We start from the raw sequence: 17,450 nt of genomic DNA, 5'->3' as shown, positions 1-17,450 counted from the left end.
AAAAAGTTATTTCTTTTAAAGTGAAAATTCTGTTGCTTAAACATGGAGATTGGGTAAAACTTGAAAATCTGAAATAATTGTATTCGCTTGCCAAAATAGACAGCAAATCAAGGAAATATAATTGAGCAACCTGGTAATAATAGGACTTACCACCACTTAATAATAGGGCTTACCACCTTCCATGACTGTGGAAGGGCAGAGACTGAAAATTTATAACCTTGAACAGTTTCAAGGCGAGTTGGAAATCACAAAGACAGTTCATTCCTGGAGGTGAGAGGATACCTCTATCTTCTTGAGTGACTAGCCATTTAGTGCATGGTTTGAGCCTGTATGTTTCAATAAAACAAAAATAATGCATATAGTTTGATTAAGTTGAATAATTTTTGTTATGGTAAATAACATTAGTACTTATTTTTTCCCTAAAAACAAATATTTAGTTTTTTTTCATATCAGGAAAACACATATTTAAAACTTAAAATAATGCTGAAAATTCAGGATATGGTCTGGATTTACACATTAATGAGAAACACCCATGAAGTAAATGGAAATTTATCTTCACATTTACGTATATATTAAACAGAGCTACTACATACAAGTTAGAATTAAAGAAATGTGTTTTCCAAGATTGACACATTTCTAGGGACTACAGACATATAACTGAAACTGAAAAATTTCCTGGGCCTCCAGAAACTGGCAGTTAGGAGGGAAAATCTTGCCTCAGAAGCAGAAGAAAGCAGTGGATGAATTGCCTGTGAAACTTCAGCTGGCTGCCCAAGGGTCCCAGTTAGGTCTGTGTGGGGTCATTGGTGTTGGTCCTGATCAAATATCCTCTAGAAGGAACAGGGAACATTCCTCTCTGAAATACAATAGAAAACAAAATATAAATGTGCAAATCTTTTCAAATTTGATTCAGTCCTGTGTCTGTAAAGAGTCCAGGTAGCATTCTGTAAGCCACACCTTACAGTTCATGTTTTCTTTTTCTTTCCTTTATAAGTCACTTGGCTCAATAACTGCACTAAGCTCCAAGAATGGTGAAAATGTTTCTTGTAGCCAAATCTTGTTCTCTGGGAGAGAAGACCACAGGCAGGCAGGCTCCAGTTTATGAAAGGGCAATATTTTAAATGTTCCCTTGAATATAAATAGCTTAGTGCTTGGAATTTATTCTCATAGAAACCATGCTATAAATGAGATTCATTTCCTTGCAAGTTTTCAAAAGTCTATTTGACCTATGTTGTTCTGGAAGTATGGTTTCAATTTTACCATTTTAATTATAGCTATCTACCATTTTTTCATTATTTATTTTTGTTAGGATATTATAATTATACTTAGTATTTGAATTCATTTTGATAAAATAATACATGGAAGGAAATTGACTTCAATTCCCATTCTGAATATATACTTTTCTCTTTCATGTTGAGGTAAATTGTTTTACAAAGACTATAACATCCAAAAGTGACTTTCCAATCTTGCTAATAGTTTCCATCACCAAGGAGAGTGATCACAAGAATAAGAAGTTCATATATCTGTAATTTATATGCATACTTCGATCTCTGCCTATATATCTAGGTACCTAGGTATTCAACTTCTCAAAACTCCAAGAACAAAGATTCACATGTATCTACATCCTACCCCTCTTTTATCATTGCTAAGGATGAAAAGAGAACTTAACAGAATGGAGATGATATTTCCCTGTAACTACTGTATACTACAGTATAGCTGTACAACTACATGAAATGACAACCATCAAGTCCCACGAAGGTAAGAGCCATAGATGGAAGTCCAACTAAAGATTTGCAAGTTAAATATTTATTATCTTTTGTCTCTTTTGTTATTCATCTATATTAAACTTAGTATTTCACCTTGAATTAACATCAGAAAAGCTTTAAATTTATCATCTTAATATTTAATTGGTATTCCTTTGCCCACATCTGGAAATTTCTGTGGTCTGGAAAATGTTCTTTATCTGTGTTCAAACATTACCATGAAGTAGTCTTGTTTTATGTCTTGATGCATGATGTAACAAAGAACCTCTCTGATGATGGCATTCCATAAAATTGTTACATTCTATAGAAGAACATCATGGACTACTTGTGAAACCCAGGCCATGATCACCCACCGGAAAAGGCATGAGTGATAATGCCTGGCCAGCTCTCCCATATCAGAAGCTGTTTTTCTTTTCTGCTTGTTAGCTTCTTCTACATGCAATATTGTTGGATTTTTTTTTAAACAAGAAATCCAATCGTCTTCTTCATATTGATAAATTTATCTCATTTTTATTTGAAATTAGTTCTGATATTTTTTATTTCTTAATTTCTGATAATTTCTTAATTTTTTAAGAGTTGTTTCCTTATAAAAATTTGGAATAATTATTTGTTTTTTCATTTCACTTTTCTGGACCAATGAATTATCAGTGATATTTCTCAGGATTCTACATACTCAGACAAGTTAGTAATGATAAAGCCCAAGCTAGAATAAACTTTTTTTCCAGCTCCTTCAGAATGTCCTTTCCCCTGGAACTTTCTAAAGTGTGAACAGATCCTCAAGCCTGGAAGGAGATCCAGATATGTCTACTTCTCCAGAACTCTTAATGATTGTGATGCTGAACTTCAAGTTTAGAAATCATTTTTGAGATTCATAAAATGACACTTTTAATCAAAATTGTATGCTCTGGGTAGGACTTCCAGAGTTTTTAAAATAAAAATCTCAGCAAATCTTCTCTCTTAAAAGTAAATATAAAACTGGACAAAACTGTCATAACTATTCCAAGATTCTGAGAAATGGCCAAAGGCATGAAACAAATTGGCAAGTGTTTATTCAAAGTGAACCTTGATAAGCACAATGGGTATTATGAGGTTTAATCTGGGGGGCTGTCCTTGACCTTACCAGGGTGACCTTACCAGGGTGGAGCAAACCATGAAGAACAGTTTCTCTGAGTGCTGACTACATTTGGAGCTAAGTACAGAAAAGATTATACTCAGGGGCACTGTTGAGAACATAGCTGAATCAGGGGAATACATACAGGAAAGTGCTTCAGGTTGAAACACTAATTAGGACAAACAAAATTAAAGCAGCCAGAAATTTAACAAGATGATATAGGGAAAAAAGACACCAAACACTAAGGACAAAGACATCTTCAATTATAGATATTATATTAAAATTCCTGATAGAAAATATAGGCAATTTTGAATGCACTAAAACAAAATAATTCATCACATTTATAGGAACCACAGTAAGATTAATATCATATCCTCACCAGAAACAATGAAGTCCAGAATGCAATTTTAAAGTACTGAGGGTGGAATGAGAGAGAAAGATAATCAAGAAAAGAATCCTTTGAAATGAAGGAGAAATAAAGACATTTTCAGGTAACTAATGTTGCTGGAAAAACTACATTATGAAGAATATTAAAAGAAGTCTTTCAAATGAAAAAGAAATTATATCACACAGTAAGTCTAATCTACATGGAGAAATAAAGAGCACCACCAGTAAAGTAACTACTCATAAGAAAAAGCATGTATATATTTTTTCTCTTGACTTCTATAAGAGAAATATATAGAGAATAATTATAAAACTGATTTAAAACATTTAATATATATACATACTAAGTAAAATAGAAGAATAACAATATTGGAGCAGAAGTTATTTTGAATTTGTTAACATAGAAGAATAACAATATTGGAGCAGAAGTTATTTTGAATTTGTTAACATCAGTCTGAAAGGTCATTTTAAATTAAGGTGCATAAAACAAAAAATATCTAAGGAACTATTGAGAAAAAAAATTCTTCAAAAAAGAATTTTGTGCCTTTCCCCCAATATCCTCACTAGCATTTATTATTGTCTGTATTCTTAATAACTGCCATTCTGACTGCAGTGAGATGAAATCAAAATATTTTTCATTTGCATTTTTCTAATTATTAGAGATGTTGAATATTTTTCCTATGTTTGTTGACCGAATGTTTATCTTCTTCTGAGAAGTGTCTAGCTCCTTAGCTCATTTATTGATGGGGTTATTATTTTTGTTTTGTTTCTTGGTGTTAAGGTTTTTTTGGTTCTTTATATATACTGGAGATTAGTGCTTTGTCTGACATGCCTGTGGCAACCAATCTGGAAAGCAGTATGGAGGTTCCTTAGAAAACTTGGAATGGAATCACCATTTGACCCACCTATCCCGGTCCTCAGTCTATATCCAGAGGACTTTAAAAAATACCATACTACAGAGACACAGTTATACCAATGTTTATAGCAGCACAATTTATGTTAGCTAAACTGTGGAACCAACCTAGATGCCCTTAGTAGATGAATGCATAAAGAAAATGTGGTGTATATACACATTGGAATATTACTCTGCATTAAAAGAGACTACAATTATGGCATTTGCAGGTAAATGAATGGAATTGGAGAACATCATAAGTAAAGTAAGCCAATCCCCCAAAAAACAAAGGCTGAATGGTGTCTCTGATAAGTGGATTCTGATCCATAATGAGGGGGACATGGGAAAAATGGAGGCGCTTTGATGGGGTAAAGGGAAGGGAGTATAGGGACAGGAAAGATGGTAGAATGAGATGGACATCATTACCGTAGGAACATGTATAACTGCACATATGATGCAATGTTCCATCGTGTACAACCAGAGAAATGAAAAGTTGTGCTACAATTGTGTACAATGGATTAAAATGCATTCTGCTGTCATATATAACTAATTAAAATAACTTAATTTTAAAAAATAATAAAAATAATTTTAACCAAATAAATTTTAGCTGGAGTGTGATATTGGCCAAATTATATTCTTATATTTTGTGCACATGCAAAGTATGTAACAACAATTCCTATCATTAGGTACAACTAAAAGGCACAATAAAAAAATGGAAAATAAATAAAACTACATAGATTTTAAAATACACATTTTTCATGGAAATCAAAGAAGAAAGAACAATAAAGTAACAAAATATAAATACATTCATATCAGCAATTATATTAAATGCAAATAGAGGAAACACTATCACAAAATAGAGACTGGCAAAACAGGTATATAAAAAAATCCTGAACAAAATCTAATCACAGTCTATCCACAAGGAACAAACTTCAATTTCAATGGTACAAAGACATGAGAATGAAGAATACTATACCAGAAAACCAGTAACAATAAAAGAGTTGGAATGGCTATACCAATATCAGAGCAAAAAAAAATTTTTTTCTTAAGCAAAAGTTACTATAGAAAAATAGGGAAATTTTGTAATGATAAAATGGTCAATTCAACATGAAAATATAAAATATGCAAACATGTACACAAATAGCATAGTTCCCAAATACATGACAAAGAAATGACAGATTGAAAGGAAGCTATAGAATTCAACAATGATACTTGGAAATCAATACTACACTCCCAATGAACAAAAACAAAAAACAAAACAAAACCAACCAGGCAGAAGATCTTCAGGGACCTCAAGACCTGAACCACACTACTGGACAACCTGAAGTAACAGACACTTTTCAGGTGCAGAAGGAACATTCTCCATAACAAACAATAGACCATTAAAAACTAGACCATGCAATACCTCAATAAATTTTATGATTAAAAAATCATACAATGTACATGATTACATATCAAAAACAGGAAATTTAGGGAAGCCACAAATATCACCAATTAAACAACATACCTCTCAATAATACATTGTATGTTTTTTATGATATGAAAAATTCAGAAAAGGCAACTCCATAGAGACAGAATGCAGATTAGTGATTTTGTGGAACTGAAGCGAGAACCAGCAAGTATTGCAAATGGACATCAGGGACTTTCTGAGGTTATGAGAAAGTTGGCACACTAGATTGTGGTGATGGTTTCATACATATGTAACTTAATAAGAATCCTTGATTTTTGCCTAAAATGGGAGAACATTGTGACAGGTAATACATAGTTATGAACATCATGTACTTCTAAATAATCCATAGATTGAGAATATTTAAAGAATAATTAGGATTTTCTCTAAATTAAAATGAAAAGATAACATAGCAGAATTTATAACACGCTTCTTTTTTCCATATTTTTATTGATGCATTGTACTTTTCATAATGGTAGGATTAATTGTTACATATTCATACATGCACACAATATAGCCATATAATTTGGCCAATATCATTCCCCATTATTTCCCCCTTTCCCTTCCTTTTTCTCCTATTGGTCCCTTTCCTCTACTCTACTGATCTCCCTTAAATTTTCATAAGATCTGCCTACCCTTCGCCCCCAACATGACCTTTCTTTTACTTTTTTTCCTCTCCAACTTCCACATAAAACACATGACCCTTGACCTTGGTTTGTCTTATTTCACTTAATATCAAGACGACATGTTTCTCATTACAAGTCTATAAACTCACTTGTAGGGGTAACTATACAAACTCAGAATGCCCCAATATTATAAACCTGGTATGAAAACTATATCTTTAGCAAAAAGACAAAAAGTAAAAAATGTCATTGATGTTTTAAAAGATAATATACAAAGGTGTAAAATGGGACATCAAAAACTCAAAATGAAGAAGTAGAATAAAATTTCATAAAACAAATGAACCTAGAGACATACTATACCAAACCCCATGAGATGCAGTAAAAGCGGTGGTAAAAGGAATGTAAACAGTAGATTATATCAATATGAAAAAAGAAGAGTGATCCCAAACAAGGAACTTATTGCTGCATCTCAAGGAACTGAAAATAAAAAAAGCCTGCCCAAGTTGGAAATAAATATTAAATACAAGAGTATAAATCAATCAGACTAAAAATATATTTAAAAGATGAATGAGAATCATTTTTTGGAAAAAACAAAATAAACCATACCTAGCATAAGAAAAACAAAGACTCAAAATCAGATGAAAAAGGGGACAGTAAAACTGACAAGGCAGAAATATGAATGATCATTAGGATTACAAAAAGTTTGTATACCAACAAATATGAACACCTGGAAGAAATAGAAAATCTGAACTGCACAAAGTAATGAGAATGAATCAGTAATAAAGTCTCCCAAAACTGGAAAAAATACAGGACAAGACAGTTTCACTGCTGAATTTTAGCAAACATTTAAAGAATACAAGTTCTTCTGAAATTATTACAAATTCTTTCAGACTTATTCTATGAGGCCAGAATTGCCCTGATACCAAAACCATCAATGAAACAAAGCCGACAGCATATTAATAAGAATAATCATTGCTATTCAGTGCAATTCCTCTCAGGGATGAAAAGCTGGTTCAACCTATGCAAATCAGTAAATGCAATACACCACATCAACAGAACGAAGGATAAAAGTCATGTAATCATAATAGATACAGAGAAGGCATGGGCTAAAATTCAGCTTCCTGGTAAACACAATGGATAAATGACCTAGAGGAGGAACATACATGAACATAAGAAAGGCATATATAAGAAGCCAAGAACTAACATCATATAAAACACACACACACAAAAGTAAAAGCTTTTTCTCTAATATCTGAAACAAGACAAAGATGCCCATTTTCACCATTTTTATTCAAAATACAGTGAAATTTTTAGGTAGAGCAATCATCAAAATAAAGAAAATGAAGAGCATCCAAATTGGAAAAGATGAAGTCCAAGTGTCACTATTTGACGGTGACATGGTATCATATTTAGAAAGCCCAAAAGATCATCAAAAAAATGGATTCAAAAAGTTGTAAGATACAAAATTAACATTAAAATCAGCAGCATTGTTGTATATAACATTGAATTATCTGAAAAAGAAATTAGGAGAGCAATCTCATTTACAATAGCTACTAAAACATAAAATAACTAGGAATAAATGTAATCAAAGTAGTGAAAGATTACTACTATAAAAACTATCAAATAATGATGAAGGAAATTAAAGAAACAAAAAATGAAGACATCAATTATTCTTTGATTGGAAGAATCAATATCATTAAAATATGTACCAAATCTACAACTTCAATATAATCCTAATGACATTCTGCACAGCACAGAAAAACAAAATTCCAAAAATTTGTATGGGATGACCAAAAAGTCCAAATAGCCAAAGCCACTTCAAGAAAAGATCAAAAGGAAGCAATAAACTACTTGAATTCAAAATACATTATGAGCTTAATCATAATCAAAACTGCATGGAATTGTATAAAAAGAGATACAGAGATCAATGCAACAGAGACCCTAGAGGTAATTGTATATATCTAAAGCCAACTGATCTTCAACAGAGGTATTAAGAAAACCACAAATTCGTAAAGTTCAGCGGGATGAGAAAGGACCTACAAAATATGATGATCATCTTCTTACAGCACTGGATACACAGGTGTTCACTTATTAGTACATTTAATATAATCATTTTATCCCCCTTTGACTTAAAAATATTTTAAAATTAAAATTATAGTTATTAGAAAAAGAATATCCATTGGGAAAAGAACAGTCTTTTCAATAAATGATACTAGGAAAATTGGATATTCACATGCAGAAACTACACTCTTATCTCTCACTGATTACAAATGTCAATCCAAAGCAGATTAAAAACTTGAATAAAAGATTTGCAACTTCCAGAAGCAACATAAGGTGAGACAATTCAAGACACTGCAATGGGCAGAGATTTTGGGAATATGACCTTGAAAGCATGGGAAACAAATATAAAAATGAGATTAAATCAAAATACTTCTGCACAACAAAGGAAACAATCAACAATGAAGAGACAAAGTATAGGAATTTTTTTCAAACTATACATGTGGCAAGAGTGTTAATAACCAGAGTATATGAAAAACTCAATAGCAAGAAAAAGAAAAGCAATTGAAGATTTGCAATGGACCTAAATAGATCTCTCTCAAAAAGAAAACATACAAACAGCCAAAAAGTATATGAAAATTGTTCAACATCACTTATCAGGAAAATGCAAATCAAAATCACAATGAGATGTCATCTCACTTCAGTAAGAATAACCATTATTAAAAAGACTAAAGACCAAATGTATGAGATATGATATGTCAAGAGCATTGTAATGTTTTGAGCAACCAATAAAAAACAAAAAAGACTAAAGACACATTCTGGCAAAGATATGGAGAAAAGGAAACACACACTCTTGGTGGGAATGTGAATTATTATCAACCATTATGAAGAACAGTATGGATGTTCTTCAAGAAAATTAGAACTATAGTATGATCCAGAGATCCCACTAGTAGGTATATATCCAAATGATATGTAATCAGCATGTCAGAGACATTAGCACCACCATGTTTATTGCAGAATTAGTCATAATAGCCAGTGAATGTAACAAAAGTGTCTGGCAGCCAATGAATGGATACAGCAAATTTGGTACCTACGTAATGGACTATTATTCATCCTTAAGAAATGATGAAATCTGTCATTGGTGACCACATGGATGGAACTGGAGATCATTATGTTAAGTGAAATAAACCAAGCACATAAAGACAAGTACTGCATGATCTCACTTTTATTTGGAAACTTTAAAAAATTCATCTCATAGAAATCGAAAATGGTTACCAAAGGCAAAGGAGAATAGGGTGCAGAGAATTGGGAAAGATCGTTCAACAGGTGCTAAGACATTGTTAGATAGAACAAAACTTATTTGTCCTATTGCAGAGTAGGATGACTATTGATAATGATCATGTGTGTTTCAAAAAGGCTAGAAGTAAATATTTTCAGTCTTTTGACCACAAAGAAATAATATTTGAGAGATACATATATTAACCAATTTGAACATTATACAATGAATACATGGCCTAAACATCATATTGAACCCCTTAAATTATACAATTTTTATTGTCAATTAAAACATTTAAAACAGAAAATGTCTGAAATCAATAACTTGAACTTTCATCCAAAAACTAGGAAAAAAGTTCAATTAAATCAGGAAGATTAAAAATAAAATTCAGAGGTTAAAAAAATTAATAAAAAATAGAGAATAATCAAGTAAACACAAACCATTTGACCTGATCAAGGAAAAAATAGACATTTATCAGCATCAGAAATGAAAAATGTGGCATCAATATATAATTTTACAGATATAACGAGACCATTTTGAAAAGCTTTGTGGAAGTAGGTTTTTAAACTTAGAGGAAGTATATATATATAGATCTTTGAAATTTGAAATATATACACAGTACAGCAAAGATGAAGAGAGAACATGAACAGCTATATGTTTTAAAATTTTAATTTATAATTTAACACTTCTCTAAAAATGAAAATTTTTCCCAGTTTTATTCAATGGTTTATTCTATTAAATAGTTAAGGAAGAATAAATACCAATTCTACACACAAAAAAATATTTCAAAAAAACTGAAGAGAAAGGTTTGTTTCATCAGACAGACATTATGAGAGAAATATCAGGTCAATATTCCTCATAAACATGACTTCAAGAACAACACTCTACCTCTGTGGTTATATAGTAAGCCAAAAACTCCGTATCTCCAGTCCAATTATGGGGAAACCACTAGACAAACCAATCTTGAGATGTATTCCAGTATGCCTCATAACTGTCAACGTCATCAAAAATAAGAAAAGTTTAAGAAACTATCATGGCCTGGGTGGGGGAGGTTTGTCTAAAGAGATATGACAACTAAATGTATGTGATACCCTGGACCCTGGGAAAAATAAATTCTGAATAAAATAGTGTTTAGCCAATTAATGGAGGGAAATAACTGACTTCTGATAAATACAAAAATATAGATGCATCTTAAGAGCATGGTGCTAAGCAAAAGAAAGCAAACACAGAATACACTGGGTGATTCCACTGATGTGAAATTCTAGAAAAGTTGTACCTACAGTGACAGGACACAGGATAGCAGTTGCAGGGTCCAGAGACTGGGAGAGAAGATCGAACACAAAGAGGCACTGGGCAACTTTATTTTAGAGTCATGAAAGTGTTCTACATGATGATTATGATACTGGTTATGGGAATGTACATATTTGGCAAAATTGATGATATTTATGTGTCAGGCCCCAATAATGCTGCTTTAAAACAACTTTCAATGATCTTTAAACCTTTTAGTATTTAGTCAGGTTCACAGCCCCATTTGAAATGATAATTATCCAAATAGTATTGTAACACAATAGAAATAAGTGTGGCATATTGTTCCAATATAAAAAATAGTTGGCAACACAGTTGTGGAAATAGGATCTCAGGGAAGTCTTCCCAGAGGCTCTTGAAAGTGAGCTTACTGTTCCTTATTTGTGCATGTTTTATGTGTGTAGACAACTTGTTTGGGAGAGACAGCCCATCTCCTTTATATTGCAGACCTAATTTAATAGAATATAGGGTAACTGCTTTTGACATTATTACACATGTCCTCAGCCAGATACTAAATTAGTTATATGTCAGCATCAGGAGTTATCTTTCACTTCAATTCATAACATTGTTAAAGGAGAATAGAGCTTTAAGGACCTGGGGAAAACCCTGCATAGGAAGAGGAAATTGTTCTTCCAAGTTTGTGTAAACCGTCTGGCTTGCTGTGAAGCTTTTGTCACACTCTCAAATGTTCTTCAGTCCCAAGGTTCTCCTTTCTTGGAATACACTTGTATGATTTTGTACCCCCTTTTCCTCTTTTCCCTACTACCTTCAACCACCCTATTGCAGCTGGTTTCAATGAACTCTTTGAAAGTTAGGAGATTATTCCCCACTGAAATGTCCAGATTTGATCCTGAACCCTACTGCCTGGGGCTTTGTGTCTTCTTAATGGTGCTTTCTCATAAGAATAAATGCATTTTCTTCTCTCAGACATTTTTTTTTAAAAAGCCTCTGATTTTTGCCAAAGTTACAATCATCCCCTTCATTCCCCAGGCTCGTGTCTTCCATAGCCTGTATCGCCACACCTAGCAATGTGACTGGTCTATTAAACATGATTGATAATGTCTATTATATTTTTAAAAAGTTCTCAATTTAGTGGTTCCTAGGTTCTGTATTTTTTTTTTGAGTCATTTAAGTGGTTGTTCACTTCTCTGCGCACATACACACACACACACACACAAAAAAAAACTATGTAGAAAAGATAGACTGACAGTTAAATATACCCCTTGTTCTTTATGATCATATTGACAGATACTATTTTCTTCTGTAAAAGAAGCTTGAAGATATCATTTGGATTCTCTTGAACTTTTCTTCTGTAGGTTCACACAAATGCATAGGTTAGGCAAGCAATGCTTGTACAAGAAAAAGCATCCAGAGTTTGGAACTGCTTTTCTTGGACCCAACAAAGAGTTTTGACATTTTACAACACATGGAAAGGTAATAATTAAAAATTGTCAAAAACTATTAAATAATAAGCCATGGAAAATCATTTGACATTTATGAGTGTCATGCTTTTAAGGTCCAGCATGGTGATCATCATCGTTACTAATGAGAACATATCTTAAAATGTCTAGATAACAGGAAATAAAGGAATGAAAAGAGAAAGATGATAGTTTCCACTTAATATAGCACTCCACTCTTTCCATAATGATCTCACAAACATTTTTTTCCTTTACCCTTAAACAACACAAGTCAGGTTAGTTATTATTATCATCCCAATATTACTTACAGTATTATCTAAATACTATGAGATTCGATTATTTTTCCAAAATGATGGAGCTTATAATGTAATACACATGGGACTAGGAGTCAGGCTTTCTGAATTCCAATCCAATATTCTAACATATTTGAAAGTTACTACTCTAGCAGTCAATAATTCATTTACAATTGCTGTCTTTGTGATATGGAGGTATATTTGTTGAACAGTGCTACCACCTGCTGGTAAGTTTTCCAAAAATCTATATTACAACAAATCCTAAAATAGCAACAAATAACATGACCAATGTAATTTATTATAACTACATTTACCTTGACATATTCTAATTGTATTCCTGTTCTCCCTATTATATCTGCACCTTAAGCAGCCAAATAAATCTTGCAAGATTAACTATTCCAAACATCTGTTTCTCTTCTCAAAAATGTTGTCTAAGCCGGGCTCCGTAGCACACACCTGTAATCCCAGTGGTTTAGGAGGCTGAGGCAGTTCAAAGCCAGCCTCAGCAATTTAATGAGGCTCTAAGCAACTCAGTGATACCCTGTCTCTAAATACAAAATAAGGTTGGGGTTATGGCTCAATGGTAAAGCATAAAGCACCCCTGGGTTCAATCCCTGGTACCAGGAAAAAAAAATGTTGTCTACTTTGTAAGATGTGTATATTTGGGAGAGCATTTTGCTTATTTTTTAAATGTGCAGTGTGATAGCAAATTTGACATCTGCTAATAATGTAAGTCCCCAAAACTTGTATGAATATAAGAATCATCTTGAAGAAATAAAGATACTTTTAAAATGTAAATTTCTGGATAGCTCTCCCAAATATCCTAATTCTTTCACTTCTGATGTGAAGTTAGGAAAAAAAAATTAATGATCACCCCAAGTCATCCTTGATCCTTGTCATGCAAAAAGTTATAAAACATTGAGCCGAGAAAATGATTTATTCTGGCTCTACTCTCAGTTGCATCTGTCAGTCCAGTTAAGATTTAAAAAAAAAGTATAAAACTCAGTTCTTCACAAATACAGGGACTAGAATAGAATCCAATCACTAGATATTGTCTAAAAACTTTCTATTGTGGAGCTACTCCTTTCTAAATAAAATCCCGTTTGGATTACCATAGCTTTGATCTATAGAAGACAAATTCATGTGTGATAATTGAATATTTGCATATAGAGTTAATAGAGAAGCTTGGTTCATTAACTCAGAATGTCATACTTCTAATTAAATAACCCTCTGAACAAGGAAATAGTTAAAGAAAAAAGAATAACCTTACAAAATAAAGTGAAGGGGAAAAAAAACATTATCATCAATGGATTTAGAAAAGGAAAAAAGTGTTTTCAAACTAAATGTTTTGTCAAAATCCTTTACCCATTCCAAGTCTAATTGAGTCAGAACAAAAAGATAACAACCAGGAGAAACTTTAAGGAACTCTTGGCTGTAATTTCAGTAGTTAACAAATCCCAGATGTTGAAATCCACAATTGTTAGGAGAAAAATCAGAGAAAGATGAACCTTACTTGGGCCTGTGAGTAAGTGACGTCAGTAGGTAGGAGAGGCTGGCTTAGAACAGACTCATCTGCGGGAAAGGAAATGAAGCCATGAGCTGCCTTCCAGCCTTGTTCTATGTATTTTCATTAGCTTGAAAAGCCATGTAGGCAACAGATAAGATGCTTCCAAGTGACTGAAACCACCTGCAACTCAGGAAAATGGAGGACGAGAATGAATACAGAATCTCTGCTCTGCGAATCCCGCTGTGTCTCAGGCCAGCCGTGGTCAGTGTGCGCATGAACTGTGAGCATGAAGACATGAGTGGACTGGACTGACATTGACTCTCTGTCTGGGCTGTACACATATGTGTCCTTCTCACTTTCTTTGCCTTTAGATCCCACAGAGCACAAGAGATGGGGGTGGCCTTCCAAGATGTCAGTTAATCTGCTGACCACTAGACATCATGAAGCTAGACTCAACCCCCTGAAACCTGATCCCCTTCACTGGGGTAGAACTTTCTCAAGTGTCTTCCCCTCAATAAAAAGGGTCTTCAGAACACCCTCCTCCTCTTTTGTCTGCCTCCCTGGTTTCCATTGTAGGAGCTGTAGCAGTGGAGCCCATGCTGAAATCTCAAAGAAAAAGGTACTTCCTGTGTCTGTGTCTATTTACAGTCAACCCAAATTCACCTGGAGTGACCCTGGCTCATTTAGTTACGTGTCATGGCACTGCTCCCTCCTCTTTTGTTTCCAGACTCACCAGCACTTAGTATCACACACAGAGCTAGACCTGCAGTGTGGTAAAGAGGCAGAATGTTCAGGCAGGAATTGACTCTGCCACCTAATGTTGAAAATTTTTTGATTCATAGGGATGCTTCATCTGCCATTAAGCATCACTTAGAAACATCTCGTCTTGGTTCCTTGGGTTTCACAACTCCAGCTATAATGGGGTGTATCTTCAGAGATGCCTTTCAGTCTAATCAGATTTTACCTAGAAAGAATGTGAACCCTGATAGAATAACAGATAAAACTGATAGTCCTGCAGAGCATGTAAACTGATCGTTTTTTCCAATTGACTCAAAGTGTTCACTGAATTGCTGTATCCAAAGTAGCAACAGGGGGAATCTACTCTGAAACCTGGCTATGTTTAATTAGAACATGAAACTGCTACCTAACTTGATAGGAACACTCCCCTGTTTAGATCACACTAAAGCTAGAGGAGTTAGGAGCATGCTATCCAAAATATGGTCCATGGATAGGGCAGTGAAAGCGGTTTCTAGGTGCTTAGTTGAAATGCAGAATATGCTCCATTCCAATCCTTCTGAATTAGAATCTAATATATACATGGCAAAAAGATTTCCAGTTGATTTGAATGCACATTAAAGTTTGAGAACTACTACATTAGGAAAAAATCCAAATTCTTTTACATGGCTCACAGGCCCTTCATGGGCCAGCCCCCACTTACCTTCCCTACTACCTTATTTTTTTTCCTACCAGGGATTGAAAACAGGGGCACTTGACCATTGAGCCACATCCCCAGCCATTTTTTGTATTATATTTAGAGACAGTCTCACTGAGTTGCTTATGGCCTCACTAAGTTACTGAGGCTGGATTTCAACTCATGATCCTCCTGCCTCAGAGTTGGAGCGCCTAGGTTTGCAGATGTGTTCCACTATGCCTGGTCCTGCTGCTTCTCTTGACATGTCCATTTTACCCAGGCTAAAAGAATGCTATGAGTTCCTTCCTTCTGGGTTTTCAAATGCCTGTTTGCCTTTCCTGAACACTCTTCCATACACCACCCCAAACACTTCCATGCTAATTCCTACTTTAATTATTCACCCGAGAAACTTTCCCTGGTGGACTGAGGGTAGGAGTTTCAAGTAGGCACTTCCATGACATTCTATACTTCCTTAAAACAGAATTTCTTTTCACTATTTTAATGCTTTTATCTTCCAAAATTTTTTAAGTTCTCCAGAAACAGAAACTGTCTTATCTTTTTATTATTGTATATGCAGCAAAAAAATTGCATAGTAAGTGTGCAATAAATGTTCATATAAGAAAAGCTAGAGTTAACACTAATTTGTTATGCTTTGGTTGTTTCCTGCCCAACTATGCAGAATAGTAATTCCATATTTTTTGATTTTCAGGAAGCCTGGTTCTGGATACCTCAGCTGAAAGTTGTTAGAAAGATTTATTCAGACAGTTATCTGGAGGCAGTCAGCAAAGAGCAGCCAATCAAAACATAGTATCTCAGAAGATATATCCAAGTCCAGATAAACTGCAGGGAGTAGTTAATCTGAAGGGCAGTCAATATGGAAGACATTGAGTAAATCAATTGGGAGCAAAAGGGTTTCAAACAGAGCAATAACAACAACAAAAAATGTAGAAAAATCCACTAAATCAAGGGAAATAATATCTTCTAAAGTATATGTAGTCTGTGACCTTGGAAATGGATGGTTCAAGAACAAATAAAGAACCCAACTATTTGGAATTGTGTGTTTCTGTTCAAGAATATTTCTTCTTCCTCCTTTCTTTCTCTAAAATAATTCCTGGTACTTCCCATATGAAGATTTCATACTCCATGTGATGAGGTTTGCATTTTTAAAATGTGGTTATACTCGATATAGCTGTGAGATGAAGAGTGAAATATTGAATTTTCAGAGCAGAGACTAGAAGATGAGTGGCAGCAAACCAAGCAAGTAATTACAACAGTCTAGGTAGAGATAGTGGCAGTGAAAGGGAAGAAGGTGGGATATATTTAAGTGACTAAAGAGACAGGGAGTGTAAAATAAATTAAAAACTAAGATAAAAACTCACTGGCTGTCTTTATAAAGCGTTTCAATATCTGATTATATCCCACTCATTGCTGGGGAAATTGTAAGTTGTTAACCTAAGTTTAATGATGTGAGCCCTATAAATAAAGGAGTAGAATTTGGGCCACATCCCTACTCATTCGGAGATTGAACAAGAAAATTGATTTTTTTAAAAATTAAATCCCTGATACATCTGTAACTATCAATGAAAAAGGAATCTAACACACAAATCTGATGACTGAATTCCATCTTTTTTTTTTAATTTTTTATTGTTGGCTGTTCAAAACATTACATAGTTCTTGATATATCATATTTCGCAATTTGATTCAAGTGGGTTATGAGCTCCCATTTTTACCCCATATACAGATTGCAGAATCACATCAGTTACACATCCATTGATTTACATATTGCCATACTAGTGTCTGTTGTATTCTGCTGCCTTTCCTATCCTCTACTATCCCCCCTCCCCTCCCCTCCCCTCTTCTCTCTCTGCTCCCTCTACTGACATTCGTTTGTCCCCCTTATATTATTTTTCCCCTTCCCCTCACTTCCTCTTGTATGTACTTTTGTATAACTCTGAGGGTCTCCTTCCATTTCCATGCATTTTCCCTTCTCTCTCCCTTTCCCTCCCACCTCTCATCCCTGTT

General features: G+C 33.9%; 1 protein-coding gene across 1 annotated transcript in view; it reads right to left on the bottom strand.

Moving 5' to 3' along the window:
• Positions 1 to 723: 723 nt before the first annotated feature.
• The window catches only part of Isoc1 (isochorismatase domain containing 1), a 79,931-nt gene continuing 63,204 nt past the window's right edge, over positions 724 to 17,450 (bottom strand). Inside the window, exon 5 of the mRNA XM_058584215.1 lies at positions 724 to 856. Coding sequence (XP_058440198.1) covers positions 785 to 856 — 72 coding nt within the window. The 3' untranslated portion in view covers positions 724 to 784. The remainder of the gene's footprint in view (positions 857 to 17,450) is intronic.

The sequence above is a fragment of the Marmota monax genome, unplaced genomic scaffold (genome assembly GCF_021218885.2).
Source record: "Marmota monax isolate L192 unplaced genomic scaffold, Marmota_monax_Labrador192_F-V1.1 WCK01_AAM20220418_F8-fsc00006, whole genome shotgun sequence".
Taxonomy (NCBI): domain Eukaryota; kingdom Metazoa; phylum Chordata; class Mammalia; order Rodentia; family Sciuridae; genus Marmota; species Marmota monax.
This window is presented reverse-complemented; position numbering and strand designations above follow the sequence as displayed.